Source organism: Mastigoproctus giganteus, unplaced genomic scaffold (assembly GCF_048544385.1).
Source record: "Mastigoproctus giganteus isolate SK-2022 unplaced genomic scaffold, ASM4854438v1 scaffold_16, whole genome shotgun sequence".
NCBI classification, from domain to species: Eukaryota; Metazoa; Arthropoda; class Arachnida; order Uropygi; family Thelyphonidae; genus Mastigoproctus; species Mastigoproctus giganteus.
In genome coordinates this window covers 1,039,217-1,059,131 of record NW_028328293.1, presented here as the reverse complement: position 1 = coordinate 1,059,131, position 19,915 = coordinate 1,039,217, and the positions used below count along the sequence as shown (strand labels likewise).

The following is a 19,915-nucleotide window of genomic DNA, read 5'->3' as shown; positions in this document are numbered from 1 at the left end:
GATATGAAGGTATGTTCAGTACCAACTATATGAGTTGAACTTACTTTCAGCAAGAATTGTTCCTCAACAACACAAGTAGTTTTCAAGTTGCTATCATATAATATGCAGATCCCACTACTCATAAATTCCATATCCATTTCCACATTCTGCTGTACTCACTCTAAAGCCAATGCCTCACTTGTGACAGTTTTCATCTTGTCATACTTCTAACATTCTTTTTTTGACAGTGCAGATCATTCTCCTTGGAAGAGTAGTTTCTAAAATATCCAGTTTAATTATATTTAGATTTGTGCCAGTCAACAATTTGTGATCTGTCTCATCACAATGGGGCAAACTTGGGGCACAATGTAGCAAAACGGGGACTGTTCTCAAGCACCACCACAGACACAACATCCTCCCAATCCTTGTCAGTTATTTGCATTACACTTCATTTATTCTTCCCATCATCATCAAGTTTCTCCTTTCCAGGAGTTTTAACAGCTGTTACTTTATTCTTCACGTCACCATTATGCCTACTGTCCCTATTCTGTTTTCTTCTCACCATGCCCTTTTTTTTTGGTCACCTACATATTTTTTGAAGCATCAATTTTGAAGTTTTCTTCATATAGAGCTAGTGGTGTTACAAATTTTCTTTTAGTGTTACTATCTAGATGCTTAGGTAAAATATCCAAGCGAGTTTCTGTGACACTTCTTCCAAAGTCAGTTATGAAGTTCTCTGAGCAGTGCAGACGGGCTGCAAGAGTAGCTCATGGTGTATTGTCAATACACCATGTATTGCCTATGGGAATTTTTCTAGCAGGGATAAGGAGGTGATTATTCCCTTGTATAAGGCAATGGTCAGGCCACACCTAGAGTACTGTATACAGGCCTGGAGACCTCATTTCAAGAAGGATGTAGAGCTGCTGGAATGAGTACAGAGAAGGGCAACAAGATTAGTGAATGGAACAAAGGGGTGCTCTTACGAAGAAAGGCTTAAGTTTTGCAAATTACAGTGTCTGGAGACTAGGCAGCAGCGAGGTGATCTGATAGAGGTGTACAAAGCCTTGAATGGTTTGAGCATGCTCAATGCTGATGGGATTCTTCCTCTTGCTCAGAATAATCACCTGAGAGGGCATAAATTCAAATTGAGGAAAGACAGATGTAGGATAGATGTGCGGAAATTTGCCTTTAGCCAGCGGGTGGTTGGTAGGTGGAACAGACTTCCATCCCTTGTCGTGGAAGTTGATAGCCTAAATAAGTTTAAGGCTCGGCTGGACAGGTATTTCGAACGAACAGAGGGGTGAAGTGGAAGTGGTTATTTTTTATTTATTTATTTTACTTTAATTTTTTTGGCTGATGCTGCATAAGCTTGCTTTCTTGCATCAAATGCCTCTACTAATGCTAATGCTAATTTGGGATAAGATCATCTAGCTGTGAAGTCTCCATATCAACAATGCTCTGAAATTTTTCCCTCCTTTTCCATCTTAAGTTTTTTTTTAACTCCTCTCACTTAGTGGTCACATCAGATTATAAAGAATATATATACAATGTAAATTAATTGATCAGGTTACTACAGCCAGCTTGAAATTGTGAACATAAAATCACAAAAGAAAAAAACTTCATTGTTAGGAAAGTTAGATTGGAGAAAGTAGACTTTCAAAGAAAATAAGTCAAAAAGTTCTGATAATTTTCAGCTAGGAAAACAACAGGGGCAACAGATGAATTTGACAGAAGAATGGGGGGTGAGGAGATTTTAAGCCAGAGATCAGAAAAAAGGAAATTCCAAATTAGGAAACAGTAGTAGCAGCAGTAATAGTGGCAAATGATGCAAGAAAGCAAGCTTATATTGCAATAGCAAAAAAATAAATAAACAATAAATAATAACTATAGACTTTGCCCATCCATCCCCTCCAAAAATCTGTCTAGTTCTTCCTTGAATTTATTCAAACCATCCACTTCCACAACAACAGGTGAAAGCTTTTTCCAACAGTCAACCGCCAGCTTGCTCAAGGCAAAGTTATGCACATCTATCTTGCAACCATCCTTCCTCAACTTAAATTTTTTCCCTCATGTGCATAATCTCAGTAAGAGGAAGAATTCAGCTTACTCAACCCATTCAAGGCTTTAAATCACCTCAATCAGATCATCCCGCAGGTGCCTAGTCTCAAGACACCGCAATTTACAGAACTCTTTAAATAGGTAAGAGAACTCTTTTGTTCCTCTCACTAATCTGGTTGCCTTTCTCTGCACCAATTTCAGCATATCTACATCCTTCCTAAAGAGAGGCTTTAGAACTGTATACAATACTTAACATGTGGCCTAACTGTGACACCTTGTACAAAGGGATAATCGCCTCCTTATCCCTACTAGTAAAGTTTCTGTAGATCATTAACAAAATACCATGAGTTAGCTGTCCTGGCAGCATATCTCCACTGCTCAGAGAACTTCATATCTGACTACACAATTACCTCCAGGTCTTTTTCCACTACCCCGAGTGCAGTACCACACAGTAGATAAGTTATCTCTGAGATCACTGCTACCCATATCATTTGTCAATGTTAAACTTTATCTGCCATATCTCAGCCGAATAACCCAATTTTCCTAGATCTTGTTGCAGTAGTGCACCCTGATTACTGTTGTTAACCACCTGAAAATAATGGAGTCAGTAATCAACATTTGTAAAAGAGAAATAATCAAAATATTTCAAACTATAATAGGGAAAATCATGTTTATCTAATCAGGTTGGCTATTTTGACAGAACCACTCATGAGCTGAATATACGAAATAGTTTTGACATTCTTTATTCAGATTTTAGCAAACATATGATTCAATCTGGAATGAGATGTTACTGTATAAGCTGGATCATGTCAAGACAGATAAGATTCTTAGGTTGTTGCAGAGCATCTGTAGAGCTGGAGGCTGACGGTTGTGATTATCAGTTATTCTTCAGATTTGGCTAACATTAGAAGTGAGGTCTCCCAAAGATCCATACTGGGACCACTGTTTATGATTTTCTTAAATGACAACAATACGGAAACAGAGGGAGTGATGCTAAAATTAGCAGATGATGTCAAGATGGGGCAGTTAAGGATTAGTGCTTCAGGAAGACCTGAATTGGCTTTAAGTATGGTCAGAAAAGTGGCAGCTATTTTTTAATGCAGAAAAATTGGGAACGGCAACCAAAAAACAACTAATATACTAGGTGGGGTTGAATTAAAAACAGTTCAGGATGAAAGGGATTTGGGGATTACAATATGGACAGACAATGTTCTCTGTACAGTAGATTATACAGAGAACTTTGTGATTGGAAAAGGAAGAGATAGGGTGATCATATTTCCACTGTATAAGACAACTGCAAGACTGTATTTGGAATACTGCGTCCAAGTATGATGATATCGTCTAAAAAAAGCATCGACCTTCTTGATAATTTAAAGACTAGCACCCTGCTTGGTAAGATCTGCAAAAGGGCACCATTTTGCAGATTGCATCTTGAGGAAAGAATTTGAATATGTGGACTGTAGAGCTTGGCAACCACTCACCCGCCACTGAGGGGGGGGGTCCTCTTTAGCACCATAAAGCTCTGAGAGGGAACAGTAAAATGAGATTTTCATGGTTATAAATGATTCCAAAACCATAAGCCATAAATTCAAATTATAGAGAGAGAGGTTTACACTCAACTGGAGGTTGTTTTCTTTTAGTCAGCAAGTTGTTAATTATTGGAATAAGTAACTGAGGCTACAGCTATGGGAAATTCAGAGATCATTCGGACAGGTATCTACAAAAGGAAAACACACAAATAGTTTATTTTTATTTATTTTACATTATTATTTTTTATTTATTTTACATTATTATTTTTTATTTTTTGTCTGGTGCAACAGAAGCCTGGGATTCCTGGAATATTATAAATATCGAAGTTTATCATTAGCACATTAACTTCTGTTTAAATTTAATCCAAAATTTGCTTTGTAAAAAAAAAAAAAAATTTTTTTTTAAAATTTGTTATTTTGTGCACTTTATAAACCTTTTAACAACATGGGGGGGGGGGGTGGAAGGAAATGAGTGATGCTTCAAATTCCACAGAGTGAAGAGCAATACATGGAGATGAAATAGGGCATTTTTAAGCAGATGAGGATATGTGTCTGTCCATCAAAAACTGGAACAACAATCTGTGGGGATTTTAATATATGTACATTATTAAATGTGCATGTGCCTTATTGTTTAAATTCCTAAAAAAAAAATATATATATATATATATATATTTTTTTTTTATTATTTATTTACTTTGTTCTACCAGTACATATCCCAAATCTAAAGCAACAAGAACATGTAAAAACATATTCTGCATTACAATTGGTTTTCCAAGAACACATGAGCATAAGAACTGCTTTTGTGTACACACGCACGCACACACGCACACACACACACACACACACACACACAGTGCCTCTGTAGCCAGGAGCAGCAGTGCGTAGCACACGCTTCTTGATTAGACCAAGGTTCGAGCCTGTGGCCACCAAATACGGAGGATGAGGAAAGGTCAGAGAATGACCACCACATATCCCCGGAGCAATATGGCCTTAGTTGCTAATGCTCCTAAAAACCAAATAATAAACAACAACAACAACACACACACACACACAACTCACCTTGTGGAACTTCTCTTAATTTTTCATTATTCAGAGAAGGCTAGAAGAAAAGAAAATTGTTGAGTATATTTCTTACTCATGTGCAGTATTTAATTTTTTTTTTTAAGTAGAGCTTATATTCAGAGTAATCTATATAAAATGTACCTACCTTAAACAAAGGATAATTAATGATTTCCTATAATATTATAAAGAGAGCAGTAGGTCAAAACTTAATATAATATAAATTATTTAATTGAAACTATCTTTTAATTTAACAGAAAGGATTACAGAATAAGCAAAAAGGCAGGATTCTATACATTTCAGGTTTCATTACCACTTCTGTACTAACATACAGTATACAATAAATGACTATAATATTTATTTAAATTTATTAAACATATATGATTACAATAACAAAAAGTTATTTATAGTTATTTCATTATAATGTTAAAATAAAGAACAATATTATCAAGAGAACAATTTTAAAAATTTTAATTCCTGCCTAATCTAAAAATACTGAATAGCACACAAATTGAACTAGCTTAAATTTCCAAAAAAGGAGAATTTAAATGTGTGCACACATTTAAAATATTTTTGCAAGTGCTGGAGAGTTAAAGTCTTTGAAATTGGTTATTCAAGGAACATATATGTGTAGTGTTTTTGTTGGCTGTTTTTTTTATGCATGAACTACTTTGCTCATTGTATGCCAATTCATATGATAGCTTATTCATGTTTTATTTTCTTTTGAATAGCATAAAAAACTTATTTCTTTAAATAAAATAAATTCTTCTTTTACCATTATCAAGCCTGGATAAATCCTAACATTTCGGTGAATATATTATAAGTTTTGAAAGAAATGCAATGCTTATTAAATATTGCTAAATTAATAAAAAAAAAAAATTTTAAGATGTGTTATGTCTATGTAGGTATACGTTCAATTTAGATGTTGTGCAACTTAAAGAAATAGGAATAACTGAGAGGGAGAAACTCTTACTCTCCACATGTGAGATTGGTTAACTACAGCCTTGAGTGAAGAGGTCTTTAAGAATTCGTCCAGTTTCTGGTGGGATTCAAACTTAGACCTCTCCAATCAGTTGATATTTGGTAAAAATAGTGTGTGTGTGTGTGTAAATGTGAAACAAACTAAAGAATAGGATTTTTGAATTTATACAAATTTGGAGTCGGTTTACAATGTAAAGAAACAGATTTTAAACAAAATATTAAACTCTCATCTGCCAAAAGTAGTATACAAAACAGTACCTGGGGAAACAAAGCATTTTCATCCGATGGCAGCAACCGTATAACGAATTATAAGTTAAAATATAATTTCTTATATTCATCAAAATGTATTGTTTATTTAAAGGCACCAGACATGCACAAACATAAAAAAAAAAGAAAAAAAAAAAGCCACCTATGTAATTTTTCAATTAATAAAGTGAAAACCCTCCTTTAGCAAAAAAGCAAGCTTATAAAGCATCAGCAAAAAAAAACAAAAAAAAACTCCCACATCCATCACCTACAATTATTCATCTAATTCTTTCATGAATTTATTCAAACTACCCACAACAGATGGAAGTTTGTTCCAGTAATCAGCCACTCACCGGCTGAAGACAAACTATATATCTATCCAGCAACCATCCTTCAATTTGAATATATGCCTCCTCGTGTATGGTTTTCCTCTCAGCAAGAGGAAAAATAGCATCAGCAATGAGCATACTCAATCCATTCAAAGCCTTAAACACCTTAATCAGGTCACCTCACAAGTTCCTAGTCTCCAGATGATGCTGCAATTTGTAGAAATTAACTTTATGTGGTAAGAGTATCCTTTTGTTCCCTTCACCAATCTCATTGCTCTTCTCTGGACCTATTACAGCAGATCTATGTCCTTCCTAAAATGAGACCCCCAGACCTTTATGCAGTACTCAAAATGAGACCTAATCATTGCCTGGTATGATTGGATAATCACTTCCTTATCCCTGTTAGAAAAGTTCCTGCAAATCATTGACAAAACCCCATGAGCTGTCCTGGCAGTCTGTCTGTACTGCTTAGAGAACTTCATATCTGACAGCACAATTACCCCAGACCTTTATCATTTTCCACTACCCTGAATAATACCACACAGTATGGTATGTTAATCTGGGATTCTGCTACCCATAAGCAATACCTTAGTGGCTGAAATTTAATATTTGTCAATATTAAACTTCAACTGCCATTTCTTAGCCCACTTGCTTACCCTGATTACTGTCATTAACCACCCTGCCAACTTTATATCATCTGCATCATTAAGTCTCATATACCTTTGTCAATATCATTAATACATATAGAAAACAACAATGGGCTCAGCACTGAACCCTGGGGCACACCTCTAATAACATTAGTACCTGAAGAGCATTGTCCATTAGAAACCACTCCTGTCTTCTCCCACTCAACCATCCCTTTATCCAGAGCAGCTAGCCCTTAATGCCAGTCTTATCGGTCTTATGTTCAACAGCAAAAAAAAGCTTTCTTGAAATTCAAGTATATATTATCAAAACTATTTTTTGCATCCAGTTCCTTTCTCACTGCACTATAGTATACAATCAAACTTGTCAAACAAGATTGTCTTAAAAAATCCATGCTGTCACTGCTGTATAATTGCATTCTTGTCTAGATGGTCCTGCATTATTTCTTTAAAAAGTGACTTCATTATTTTCCCTGAACAGATGTTAAGCTAACAGGTATAATTAATCATGTCACCTTTGTGAATTGAAGATATATTTGCATATCTCCAGTCTTTATGGACTGGAGATATGTAAATAAATCTTCAATTCACAAAGGGAGCATCCCTGAATCCAAGGATGTCCTTGTAATTATGTCTAAGGGTTTGCTTACCTTCTATGCCTCCTCCACTAATATAACTGGATGGATCCCATTCACCCCAGGTGCTTTTTTACGTTAAGCTTCAACAATTTCTCTTTCGCTTTCCTCTCAGTTATCACAAAATTATTTATCTCCCTATTAGATTTTGGTAAATTTCTGTCATTCCTCTGCCTAAAGAACTCCTCATACATGAACATAGATACAAAATACCTATTCTATTTGTCAACCTGAGCAGGATCATCATCAGTTAAACCATCGACATCAAGTGGACTAATGTGATTCAATCCCTTTCTTCTGCTGTTAGTATAAGTAAACTCTTTGCTGCTTTTCTTGGCATTCTTTGCCACAGATGTTTTGTAATCTGCCTAAGTTTAACCTCCTTTGCAACTTGATTAGAGACTAGTTTACATCTACTACAGGCTTCTGTATCATCTGATAATTTATATGCATCCCATACATTTTTCTTCTCTGCCACAAGTCTCATCAGCTTAGCTAACATGCATTTAGGAATACCCTGGAAAGGTATTCCTTAGTTGATATGAAAAGCCTAGTAGTTTCTATGATTACTTCCCCAAATGCTTCCCGTTTAGAGTTTGTTGTTGGTAACACCATTAGATAAGCCCACTGTATAGAATTTAAAACTGTCTGAGCCGAGGCTACTGTAGTCACCCTTAAGAAAGCAAAAGCACTTCCCTTTACCCTTTACAGTAGTAATCTGTCTTTAAGTAAATCCAATATCAGACACTGTGATCACTGCCACCCAGAGGGTCTTTTACATGCAGGTTCTTAATGTGTGAAGAATTGCTGCTGATAATCAAATCAAGAGCAATTCTCTTCAGTGTTCTCTCAGAAATTGGCTAATGAGGGCTTGTCTTCTGAAATGTTTTTTTCAAATTGGTGACTCAATTATAAGGAAAACATGCTTTGTAAAAAGGATAGATGGAATACAACCAGGTATGTCTGCCAGAGGCAGAAGTTAATAACATTGTAGAGAAGTTATCTTTTAAGAGCACAAAAGGTGATATTGTTGTGCATGGTGGCACTAATGATATTAAGAGAAGGAGATCTGAGGACTTACTTAAGAAGCACTACTACTACCACCATCAAAATATTACCTACTGATAGTTGAATATGGAACATTTTGGGAAGAGGTGATACTTCCATAATTTGATTGGATTTTGAAAGTGCATAGTATTGTAAAAAAAAAAAAAATGCCCAGAAGATGATAAAATAACCTAATGACAACAACCAAGTTTCATGGGACTCATCATAATGTTAAGAGCCAAATGGTTTTGTGATAACTAATAAGAAAGTAGAAGAGAAACTATTGATGCTAACAAAAAAAAAGGCACCTGGGGTGGATGGAATCTATCCAATTATATTAAGGAAGGCAGCAAAGGAGGAAGTAAACACTTTGCATAATTATGAAAGCATTCTAGGATTCAGGGATGGTTCTATTGGACAGGAGATGTGGAATTTATCCCAAATTCACAAAGGGAGAACAAAGGTTGACACGAGTAATTACTCATGTCAACCGTGACTTCTGTTCCAGGAAAAATAATTGAGTTGTTGCTGGTGAAAGAAATAATGCAGGATCATCTAGACAGGAATGCAGTTATGCTACAGTTTTCAGCATGATTTGTCAAGAGATGGTCATCTCTGGCCAATCTGATTGGATACTATGATGCAGTAACAAAGGAATTGGATGCAAAAAATAATTTTGATATCATACATTTTGATTTCAGAAAAACTTTTGATACAGTTACTCACAGACTGTTGTACAGAGTGAAGTGTGGCATTAGAAGCAATTACTATTATGAATAAAGGCACAGATGAAGGAGAGAGAGAGAGAGAGAGAGAGAGAGAGAGAGAGAGAGAGAGAGAGAGAGAGAGAGAGAGAGAGAGAGAGAGAGAGAGAGAGAGAGAGAGATTATCAGTGGGCACTGCTCTTCTTGAATTAATGTTGTTATTGAAGTTTCTTAGGATTTAGTGCTGAGTCAATACTAATTTTCTATATTAATGATACTGATGAAGGAATATTAGACTTAACATCTAAATGTGCAGATGATATGAAGGTTGGAAGGATAGTTGATGACAATAATCTGGGTATACTACTGCAAGAAGGTCTAGAAAAATTAGACAGATGGGCTGAGAAGCAGCAACTGAATTTAATAGTAAATGTAAGGTACAGCACATGAGTTGCAGTAATCTTAAACTAATATACAAACTATGTAGTACCAAATTTGGTATGTTAGCTGATATCTGAGCATTACAGACATGATGCCAGGACATCATGACGTTTTGTCAACAATATGCAGGAATTTTTCCATCACAGATAACAAGTTTTTTAACCTATTGTATATGGACATGGTTAGGCCACATCTTGAGTACTGCATGCAGGTCTTTAAGCCCCATTTTAGGAAGGATGTGGATCTGTTGGAATGGGTGCAGAGATAGGATGAGCAGTGCAGACAGGCTGACAGATCTTACCAGGAAAGGATACACATATTAGAAGAGATTTGATTAAGGTGTACAAGGTTTTGAATGGGTTGAATTAGCTCAATGCTAATGGTACTCTTCCTCTTGCTCAGACTACACATGAGGGAATATTATTCAAGTTGAAGGATGGCTGCAGGATATATATGTGAAACTTTGCCTTCAGCCAGCAGGGAGTTGATTGTTGGTGAAAACGTTCATCTGGTGTTGTGGCAGTGGACAGTTTGAATAAGTTTAAGATAGAATGAGACAAATATTAGAGGAGATGGACAGATGATGCCGAAGTGTTTTTTTTTACTGATGTGTAAGCTTGCTTTCCTGCATCATTTGCCACTACTAATATTATTTTACCAAAAAATTAAAAAGGAAGTTGGATAGCTGTCAGATGACCCGTCACTGTTTTTGATACATTTTAGGAACCACCACCACCAATGGGTTAAATGAAGCAGCAAGATAACTAAGCAAACTTTTGGCCATAATCATGAGAGCATCCTTGGAATCCTGTCAAAGCTTTGAGTCCCTATAGATTCAAGATGTACAAATGTCTTTCCTATTCACAAAGATGGATTATAGAATGGAGCAAGTAATTACAGACATAAGCCTTGACTTCTGTTCCTGGGAACTAATTGAACCAGTGGCTAAAGAAGTATTGCAAGATCAGCTTGACAGAAATGCACTTATACAGAAATAGATTTGTTAAATGGAGATCTTGTCTGACTAATCTGATTGGACTCTATGATGCAGTAATGAAGGAAATGGATGCATAAAATGATTCTGACATTGTACACTTAGGTTTTAGTAAGACCCTGTTCCACGTGAATGACTGCTGTACAAATTGGAGCAATGTAGCATTAAGGGCAAGACAGAGGGTGGTTATAACCAGATACTGCTTTTCTTGGACTAATATTATTAGTGTAATTCCTCAGGGTTCATTATTTATTAACAATATTGATAAAGGCATATCAAGCTGATTGTCTAAAGGTGATTAATAAATAAAAATGCAACGAACAGCAGCAGAGCTATTTACTTATGTTAACACTAGAAGGAGTGGTAAGACTATGAATGATCCTGTTCAGGTTGCTAACGAGAAAAATAAAATGCTTTGCATTCTACATTCACCTGCATATAACTTACCAGGGATGGGAATACCAGAAGAACACCAGTGTTATCATTGAAAGCTATATGATTTTGTGATAACTGAGATATGAAAGAGAAATTGTTGAAGCTAAGAGTAAATAAGGCATGTGGGAGCTGATGAGATTTAACCAATTATATTAAGACAGGCAACAAAATCAGTAAGCTGTAAAAAAATAAACACGGACATATGCATTTTTCCATTCTGCCATCTTGAAACAAAACAGCAGACAGAAAAAAAAAAATCAGGCATATCAGTAATAGATTTAAAAACCTTGACTGACAAGCAAATAACAAAATATGTAACTTCTAACTGGTCACACAAAGGATTATCATAATTCTAGGTATACTGGATCTAAATGGTACTGCACATATGCAATTTTAAAAATTCATTAATAGTTTCCCTTCACTTCAGTTAGTAATGCTATCTAGTTAAAAATCAAAGTGTCCTTAAAAATCATAGTTTTTTTTAATCATATTTATTCTAGTTTGTTTCAATTTGACAGTGTTTTTTGGTAGTTTCAATATAATTTTCAATTTGGGAGTAACACAACTTTCAATATAAAATTTTCTCTGAAATTTTGTTATTAAATCAAATGTATACATTAAAACCAGAAAAGCTTGGAAATCTATAACACAGCTGCCATCATATATTTTTTCACCCCTTGAAATTCAATGAAATATACATCAAAGCAAGACTTTATACATTTTAAAAAACAAATGTGTTAGTAGCATGTGTGTTTATTTTATTAGTATAATTTTTTTTTTTTGCAAGCAAGGTAACAATTGATGTAAAGCTTTCAGATTAGATTCTGATTTTTGGAAGTTCATAATATGACTTTTCAAGAAAAAGAAATTTCAAGAAAAACCCCAATAGGGTTTTTCTTGAAATTTCTCTTACACATCCAGGAAAAGTGCTGTAGTGATATCATTTTCAAAAAAAATCAATCTGTGAAATGTAAAGCTTTCAGATTAGATTCTGATTTTTGGAAGTTTATAATATATATATAATTTTTTTTTTTAATGTAAACCCCAAACACGAGAGGTATTAGACCCTATAGTACTTAGTACTGTGCTTGGGTTGGAGGTTGAGAAGATGAAAGAAGATATTTGTCGACACTGAACTTGAACTTCTGTAGACTGTAATTTTCAGGAAATACGTATGAAGGAAGGTTGTTCCAGAAAACGGCAGCTGAATGAATAAACGAGGAAGATGAAAAGTTGGTTCTGTGAGTTTGAAGTTGGACTGTAAATGGATGTTGGTGGCACGTGTTTGGACTGTTTTGAAAGAGAGAGAGAGAGAGAGCGGGAATTATAGAAGCTAATTCAGAAGAGCAGTGTCCATGGAAATATCTGTAGAAGAGGCATGCAGCAGAAACAGTAGGTCTATGAGACAGTGAGTGGAGAGAGAGACTCCGTTAGAGATGAATCATTAATTAACCTAACTGCCCTCTTCTGAATGGATCTAGAAGCCTGAGAGAGGTTTTGGGGGCACCACCCTAGATGTGGGAACAATATTCCATGGTAGGGCAGATTTGCGATTTGTAAAGAGTGAACAGCTGTTTGGAAGAAAAGTAACGCCGAGAACAAAAGAGAAAACCAAGTTTTTTAGATGCAGAGGAAGCAATATTTGTAATGTGCTTGTGCCAAGAGAGATTAGAAGTGAGGGTAATACCCAAAAGAGATATATCATTTTGCCTAGAAATAGGAGTGCCACCAAAGATAAGCATAGGAGCAGAAGAATCCTTTTTGTGAGATATAAGACAAGACTGAGTTTTAGAAGGATTGAAATCAACTAAGTTGTCTTTGCCCCACCGGAGAATTATTTTTTTTAACTACTCTACACAAACTACTCTGTACCTGTTACAAGAGATCCACATCCTTCTTAAAATGAGGCTTCCAGATCTGTATGCAGTAGTCAAGATATGGCCTTACGCAATGAGAAAACCACTCCCTAGTCCCTGCTGGCAAAATTCCCATATATACTTTCAAACCATCCTATGACCTTTCCTAACAGCCTGTCTGCACTGCTCAGAGAACTTCATGTGTTATATAGCAAATTTCAACTAAAAATTTAGTTCAGATTACTTCTCAGCATCAGAGAAGTAATGTTAAAATGCAGACCAGTGTAATTTATATTAACTTCAGATATAAACTGAATTAAAAATACGGAAATAAAGAAAAAATGTGGATTTAATCTCTTCAAGTCATAATACACTAAATCTGAACACACTGTTAAAGAACCAAATTTCTTACTTAGTTTTGTTTGTTATTTGGTTTTTAGGAGCATTAGCAACTAAGGTCATATTGCTCCGGGATATGTGGTGGTCATTCCCTGATCTTTCCGCATCCTTCATATTTGGTGGTCACGGGATCGAACCCCGGTCTAATCAAGAAGCGTGTGCCACGCACTGCTGCTCCTGCCCACCTGGTTGCGGAGGTGCCTTCTTACTTAGATATTATTAGTTTAACAATATATTTAATAAGCTTTGCATTTCTTTAAAAAAATAAATAAGATCCAATTAAATATCAGGAGAAATTGAGGATGTATAACAATAAAACCTGAATTTATTTGATTATAACAAAAAAAAAAAAAAAAAAAAAGCAGGTTTCACAAAATATTGTTGTTTTTTGTGCTTGTGGGATAGCTGTGTGACAGAAGAACATTATGTTGTGTAACACTGAGCCAAGTGGGATGAGCTCATGCCAGGACAATGTAATGTAAAATACAGGGTTGTTAAAATGAAAGCATCCCCATGTAGAGGGCTCTGGAGCGAATTCTAAGGCTTGTACTGAAAAGAAATTTGGACAACAGGTACAATAAAGAATGCACTTGCCATTTATTGGGGAAAAAAAAAAATTAGTTACAAAATTTGTCACTATATGGTGCTGTGGCAATACAAATAACTTGAACAGCACTACAATTGTTCAATGTGTCCTCCATTTTGGTCAACAACAGTTTCCATTCGAAGAACAGCATTTTCTACAGCAGAACATAGCATATCAACGGGTATAGCCAGCACATGACGTCTAATGCTGTCCTTCAGATCTACCAGAGTTTGACATCCTTCCTAATACACTTGGTTCTTCAAAAAACACCACAACCAGAAGTCGCATCGGGTGAGGTCCGGTGATTGAGGTGGCCAAGGTGTCGGGAAACAACGGCTGATGACCCATTCATCTGTAAAGTGTTGCCTTAGCAATCTTTGGACACAATGGTGGATGTGGGATGGCGCACCATCTTGCATGAATATGGTATCCCGAAGGCACCCACATTGTTGCAGCTCTGGTATTGTGAAATTTGCCAACATTCCATAATATCACTGTCCAGTGACAGAACAGGTGTAGGGTCCAGTCGGTATTACCTGATCAAACAAATATGGCTCAATCATGAATGTTGCTGTAAATCCACACCACACTGTCACTTTTGGAGAATGCAAGGGGAACACTTGGATAACTCAACGGTTTTCTGTTGCCCAAATGCAACAGTTGTGTGTATTCACTTGTCCATTTAAGCAGAAGTGGGCTTCATCACTCCAAAGGATGTTCCATGGCTAAGTGATATTCACTGCCATTTGCGCCAGAAACTGAAGTGTCTATGTGAAACGAATATTTGCATCACCATGCATTACATCAAACTTGGATTGATGAAAAATTTCGGGAAGGGACTAGACAAAGAAGGTAATGGATTTGCATAATCAAGAAGTGTGTTTCCTAATTTAACATATGCCAAACTTAAGGAAGGAATTTTCGTAGAAACCCAAATTAGGAAACTCCTGAAAAACAATGTGTTTAAAACCCAGTTAAAGGAGGTTGAATTGGCAGCTTGGCGATCATTTAAGTTAAGGCAGTAGTACATGATTTTTTGGGTAATAGGAAAGAAGAAAACTATGAAATGTTGATGTCTAATTTAATCAAGTGCTACAAAATGGGCTGTCGAATGTTGTTGAAAATTCATTTTCTTCATTCCCATCTCAAATTTTTTCCTGAAAATCTGGAAAATGTGAGTGATGAACAAGGGGAGCGGTTTCGTCAAGATATTTCCACGATGGTAAAGTAGTACCAAGGTCGCTGGGAACCTGTAATGATGGGGGATTACTACTGGTTCCCTGTGAGGGAGAGTAAGCAGGAATACAAGAGAAATTAGTAGCAAAAATTTTTAAGGACAATTACAGGTACGCTGAATATATATTATATTAAATATAACTATTTTGCAATGATTTATAATTTTTTTCTAAAGTTAAATGAGTTATAGAGAAAAGCATAATATTTTTTTACACTTGTATTACAAACTCAAATTATACGTATATATCCCTTTATTTTAACATTAAACATTGGTACACCTTTTGGAATTAGTATGTTTATTACCTCCAGAATCACATATTTTCACTGCGGAGGTATGACAAAAAATTTTTTTTTGTTGGCTAGCATTATTAAGTTGCATGGTAAGTACTTACCCATAACTGCTTTGATTTAATTGATGCAGATTGTCCCAGGGTCACAACAAATTTTGCTTTACTAATAATCAAGGTCATCTTTTCTAAGCAACTAACTTCCTTGGAATATTCATTAATGTCTGTACCACCAAATATTAATATAAAGGGCAAAGGACACTCTAATAAAAATATAGAAATAGACTTATTACTGATGAATGTAAGATCCTCTTATTTATAAGTCATATGAAATGATATTTCTTAGTGAACTAAAATGACATTCATCATGCTGTAATTGAGATGCAATATAAGAGAATAAATTGGTAACAGTGAGAAATGTAATGATGGTTTACTGGATTCAGTTTAACTACATTAATATCCATATTAAAATTCTTACTATGATAAAATTCTAGACAGTACTAATACACCTTCTAAATGCTCAAACCCTTCAACAAACACATTAACGAGATTTGACAAATATGCAAAATATTGATAAATTCAGTAAAAGTTAAAAAAACAAAAAAAAATGAATGTAAGATACTTTAGATAAAACAATTTTGTGTTATCTAAAGGACAATTTTTTTGAAATCATAGTGTGGATGGTTTTTTGCTAATTTGGAGGAAACTTTAACAAACAATAGTTTTCCACACAAGTGGGAAAATTCTTAAACAGAGTATTATATGTGTTTTATAAGTTTCACATGGGGTGTGTGTGTGTGTGTGTGTGTGTGTGTGCATTGTTATAGTAGCTGGAAACACTGTAGTGTTATTACATGTTGAGAGCCTTGTCAGTCAATTTGGCTCTAGAGAGAATGTGTGCAAGGCTCATGGGGTAGAATTTAGCATGGTCTGTGCTTGTTAACAGGAGAGATGGTTTTTACAGGGATGGGATACACTTAAATAGAAGGGGTGCAAGAATATTTGTTGATGATAACAAAGCAGTGATAGGTGGGTTGGAAAACCTCTAGCTTGGGAGAGAGATATATAGAGTAATAGATTAACTACAGCTGCAAGCACAAGTGATTCTTGCACTGCTTCTTGTGGAACATGCAGCAGCCTGGAAAGTAAGGTCTTGGGGATTTGAAGCCCTTCTGTGGGTCATGGAACAAGTAAATACATGAGATGTGTTAGGGTAACTAAGGGTAAGAACATGTGCATGTATACTTGCATATACTAATTCTAGGAGCATTATAAAAAAATTTGATGAATTTGAAGTACTGATTAAGTCATCAAATGCTTCATTATTCAAAATAATGATGTGGCGATAGTGGGGCCAAATTGACTGACAAGGCTCTCAACATGTAATAACACTAGAGTGTTTCCAGCTACTCACTCAGACATAAGTGATGCTGAATTTCAATATGGGCAGTACAATGTCTGTCTTCCTGTATACACTATACGTTGCTCTTAGTTAAAAAGCATATTAAATTTAAGGCAGTGCATCCAGTCAACTTGGGTGACCAGTGCAATGTTGAGTCAGTTTGGTGTGATATAAGCACTGCGAAAATGAAACTGAGAATAGGAGTGCATTATAGGTCTAATGAATGTGATAAGTATACCAAACAGCTATACAGAGAAACAGAGTGAGCCAGTATATCAGAATGTCTTATAATGGGGGATTTTAACTTTCCAGATGTTGACTGGAATTTGTGGCTTGGTCACTCATACAGCAGCAAGACTTTTGTGGATTTCTTGGATGACTGTTTTCTATAACAGCATGTTAGAGAGGAACAAGAGAAGTAATACTCTTGATTTGGTTACCAGCAGTGATTCTTCATGCATTAAGAATCTATAGATAAAGAACCAACTGGGTGGTTGTCACCACAGTGTACTAATGTAGAATTAAATTAAAGACATAACTACTGTTAGGTAAAAGGAATGGCTTTTGCTTTCATAAGAGTAACTACAGTAGTTCTCAAACAGTTTTTAGATTGTATGCAGTAAGACCAACTGATGACATTACCAACTGTAAATTCTAAATGGGAAGCATTCAGGGAAGTAATCACGGAAGCTACTAGGTTTTTCATACCAACGAAGAAATACTATTCAAGGCTTAGAACTAAATGGATGTCATATGAACTATTGAGGCACATGCCAAAGAAGAAAAATGCATGGGATGCATATGTATTGTCTGGAGATACAGAAGCCTATCGTAGATATGAAGGCATATTAGGTTTGATGTCTAAGTTTTCAGATGTTATGTTGCCTGGCAGGGTGGTTAATGAGAATAATGCTACTACAACAAAATCTATACAAATTAGGCAGATAGACCAAGAAGGAAAATGAAGTTTAACAATGACAAAAGCTTCACATGGATAGCAATAACCTCACATTAACATATCAACTGTGTAGTATGCCATTCAGAGCATTGGAGAATGAAAAAGACCTGGGGGTTATTGTGCAGTCAGATATGAATTTATCTGAGCAGTGCAGACAGGTGCAAAAATGGCTCATGAGGTACTGTCAATGATATACAGGAAATTTGCTAGAAGATTTAAGGAGATCATTATTCTGGTGTATAACGCTATGGTTAAGCCACTTCTTGGGTACTGCATTCAGGTCTGGAAGTCTCATTTAAGGAAGAATATGGATCTGTTGCAATGGGTTCAGAGAAGAGCAACAGATTAGTGAGGGGAACATATATGTGCTCTTACTGAAAAGGTCTCACTTCTCTAAACTGCAGAACCTAGAGATTACACACATGTGAAGAAATCCGATTGAGGTGTTTAAGGCTTTGAATGAATTGAGTAAGCTGAATGCTGAAGTATTTTGTATCTCAGCCTACACATGAGGGAGCATAAATTGAAATTGAGGAAGGTTGGTCGCAGGATCAACTTCAACTAGTGGGCAGTTGACCGGTGGAACAAGTTGCACTTCAACAGACAAGTTGAAGTGTATGTTTTAAATTATACTTCAAGCTATACTTAAACTTGACTGTTGATGTGTAGCTTGAATAAATTTAAGGAGAAATTAGACAAATTGTTAGAGTGAATAAAAAAGTAACATGAGTTTTTTTTTTTTTTTTTTACGTGTTACTGTATAAGTTTGCTTTCTTGCATTGTTGCAACTACTAATACTAAGCCTTTACCAAGTGTGAAACATCTAAGAGCCCCAGGGATTTTTTGTAGAAGAAAAAAATTAGTAGATGGAATATTTATTTATTTATTTATTTATTTATTTTACTTTAAAGAAAAAATTTATTTATTTTACTTTAAAGAACCATTCTTTTTGCCCATTCCTTCTAATAACTAACCCACTTGTAGATACATGCTTTTCTTCTGTGCAGGCATGTGGAGAATGTACATTCTCTTCAAGGCTCAACACAAGGAGTATGTGCATACAGTCCATGTTTTTTAAGGTAATTTGAAGTATGTTTTAAATTATACTCCAAATCTTCTAATAAATGCCAATGTCTTTTATCTGTGTTTCTGGGTGATTGCAGACAGAGTTTATAATAAATGACAGCATGAAAATTGATTCTAAAATGAGAGGAGGAGGAGGAGATTGAGATACTGCTGTCTGGTTTTGGCTTACAAAAGCTCTTATAAATTCTCTGGAATTTAGAATACAGAAATTGATGACATTGAATCAAATGATACATAAAAGATGTGGAAGATAACCAAGTAAAAATAAAAACAAATTAACATTTAAATGCATTTATATATAAAGTTTAATTTTCTTTTTAATTTTCAAAATTTCATAAAGGTTTGCGCCACACACCACTAGCAGAAAACTTACTGATCCAAATGTGGTTAATGAGGTAGGTATCTCGATGTAGGTATCTGAAGTTTTCTGTTGATACAAAGATGGGTAGGCGCCTCCGTAGCCAGGTGGGAAGGAGCAGCTAGTGCATAGCACATGCTTCTTGATTAGACTGGGGTTCGAGCCCGTCACCACCAAATACGGAGGATGCGGAAAGGTCAGGAAATGACCACCGCATATTCCCGGAGCAATATGGCCTTCGTTGCTAATGCTCCTAAAAACCAAATAACAAACAAACAACAAAGATGGGTGGGGTGGTTAAAAAAACAATAGCCAGAATATGCACTTTAAGATCTATATAAACTAGGTAGATGGACTGAAAAATGGCAATTGACATTTTAACATAGATAAATGCAAGGTCTGCATTTGGGTAGTAGTAATTCCAGAACATACCATTTAGGTAGTTCCAACCTCAGGATAGCTGATAAGGAAACAGATCTGGGGAAGGGGGGGGGTTGGAAGAAAAACCACACAGTCCAACACAAAGTTGAACTAGTGCAGGCTTTGCAAGAACAGCTCATGGGATTCTGTAAATGATGTTACAAGAACTGTGAGCAGGAACAAGAAAGTGATTGTCCCATTGTATGAAACAATGTTTATACGTTTGGAGTATTATATACATTTTGG

The 19,915-nt window shown here is 35.6% G+C and overlaps 1 protein-coding gene across 3 annotated transcripts in view; it reads right to left on the bottom strand.

Annotated features, from left to right (window-relative positions):
* Positions 1-19,915, bottom strand: part of LOC150074889 (glycosyltransferase 1 domain-containing protein 1-like) — a 199,693-nt gene that overhangs the window by 157,698 nt on the left and 22,080 nt on the right. For all 3 annotated transcript variants that reach the window (XM_090389414.1, XM_090389415.1, XM_090389416.1), the window contains exons 3-4: positions 15,551-15,708; positions 4,626-4,665 (exon numbers count right to left, since the gene is read on the bottom strand). In XM_090389414.1, the coding sequence (XP_090245540.1) occupies positions 4,626-4,665; positions 15,551-15,708 (198 nt within the window). The remainder of the gene's footprint in view (positions 1-4,625; positions 4,666-15,550; positions 15,709-19,915) is intronic.